Genomic DNA, 1,432 nt, shown 5'->3' with positions numbered 1-1,432 from the left:
AACTGGGCTTGAACAAGCAGCATCAAATATAGCAATTCTAAAATATTTGCTCCCTCCTTTTCCTTTCAGGTTAATTAGACTTACTTATTTCATATGTCATTACACTGGAATTTCATTTGTTGTAGCAGATTTAGGTAAAACAACTAGCTGTTTAGAGATTTAAAATGTACACAGGAGATCTATTTGAATACTTTTCTTTTCTAATCACCACCTTTTATGTTCCTTCTCTTCTCCAGCTGAAGCGCCATTCTGAATACGAAGAAGAAAATGTCCAACCAAAGTATTGTGACTGAGTTTCTTCTCCTGGAATTCTCTGAAATTTGGGAGCTGCAAATTTTATACTTTGCAACATTTTTCATCATTTATCTGACAGCACTGGCTGGAAATCTTCTGGTGATCATGGTTGTAGCATTCAACCACAGCCTTCACACTCCAATGTACTTTTTCCTAATGAATTTATCAACGGTTGACCTTGGTTACATCTCAGTCACTGTCCCCAAAGCCATAATTAATTCCTTATCCTCCACTTGGCAAATTTCTTATTCTGAATGTGTAGCTCAGGTCTTCTTCTTTATCTTTTTTGTTTCATCAGAATTCTTTCTCTTGACTCTTATGGCCTATGACCGATATGTGGCCATCTGCAACCCGCTGCAATATGAGAAATGTATGAACAAAACAGCCTGCATTCAAATGGTAGCCAGTGTGTGGATTGCAAGCCTTTTTAATGCTGCTTTGCACACCAGTTGCACATTTGCAATAACCTTCTGCTCCAATGTCATCAACCAGTTTTTCTGTGAAATCCCACAGCTTCTTCAGATCTCTTGCTCCAATTTATACATTCCTGAATATGGAACTATGATCTTTTCTACGCTGCTTGGTATAGGTTGTTTTGCATTCATAATAATTTCCTATTTGCAGATTTTTAAAGCAGTGCAGAAGATCCCGTCTATACAGGGAAGGAAAAAAGCCATCTCCACTTGCCTTCCCCACCTCCTTGTCCTTTTCTTGTTCTACTTCACTGGATGCATTGCTTACTTGGGACCAATCTTTACATCTTCAGGAGAGAGGGGTCTGGTACTTACTGTGATGTATACAATCATTCCCCCTTTCATGAATCCCATAATTTATAGTATAAGGAATAAAGAGATCCTGAGAGGTGTTTGGACACTTCTGGGTAAAAGTAAATTTTGCTATTTCACTTACAAACTTGGTGTTTAAGCTTTTCTTTTCTTTTTTTTAAACAAGCAAGAATACTTGACCAACTTTTCCCAAAACATTTTCAAAACAATTGCTATGTAATAAGTTTCCAGTCTGGATGGTTGCAATATATTGCATGGTGGGCAACCTCCAGGGGTTGGGGGGATATTGACCCCCTGGACCCCACCAGGAGCCACAGCCTTTCTCCCACCATAATGGTAGCAGGAAAAAAAGC

At 38.7% G+C, this 1,432-nt stretch overlaps 1 protein-coding gene across 1 annotated transcript; it reads left to right on the top strand.

Annotated features, from left to right (window-relative positions):
- Positions 1-267: 267 nt before the first annotated feature.
- Positions 268-1,218, top strand: LOC134405427 (olfactory receptor 14I1-like). Its single transcript, XM_063136672.1, has one exon. It carries the CDS (start codon positions 268-270, stop codon positions 1,216-1,218), a length of 951 nt encoding a protein of 316 aa, XP_062992742.1.
- The last annotated feature ends 214 nt before the right edge of the window (positions 1,219-1,432 follow it).

This window comes from Elgaria multicarinata, chromosome 11 (genome assembly GCF_023053635.1).
Source record: "Elgaria multicarinata webbii isolate HBS135686 ecotype San Diego chromosome 11, rElgMul1.1.pri, whole genome shotgun sequence".
Classification (NCBI taxonomy): Eukaryota; Metazoa; Chordata; class Lepidosauria; order Squamata; family Anguidae; genus Elgaria; species Elgaria multicarinata.
Note: the sequence above shows the minus strand (reverse complement) of the source record. Positions and strands in the feature narration are given on the sequence as shown.

Coding starts and splice junctions, on each gene's coding strand:
- LOC134405427 (XM_063136672.1), top strand. CDS start 268: ATGTCCAACCAAAGTATTGTGACTGAGTTTCTTCTCCTGGAATTCTCT.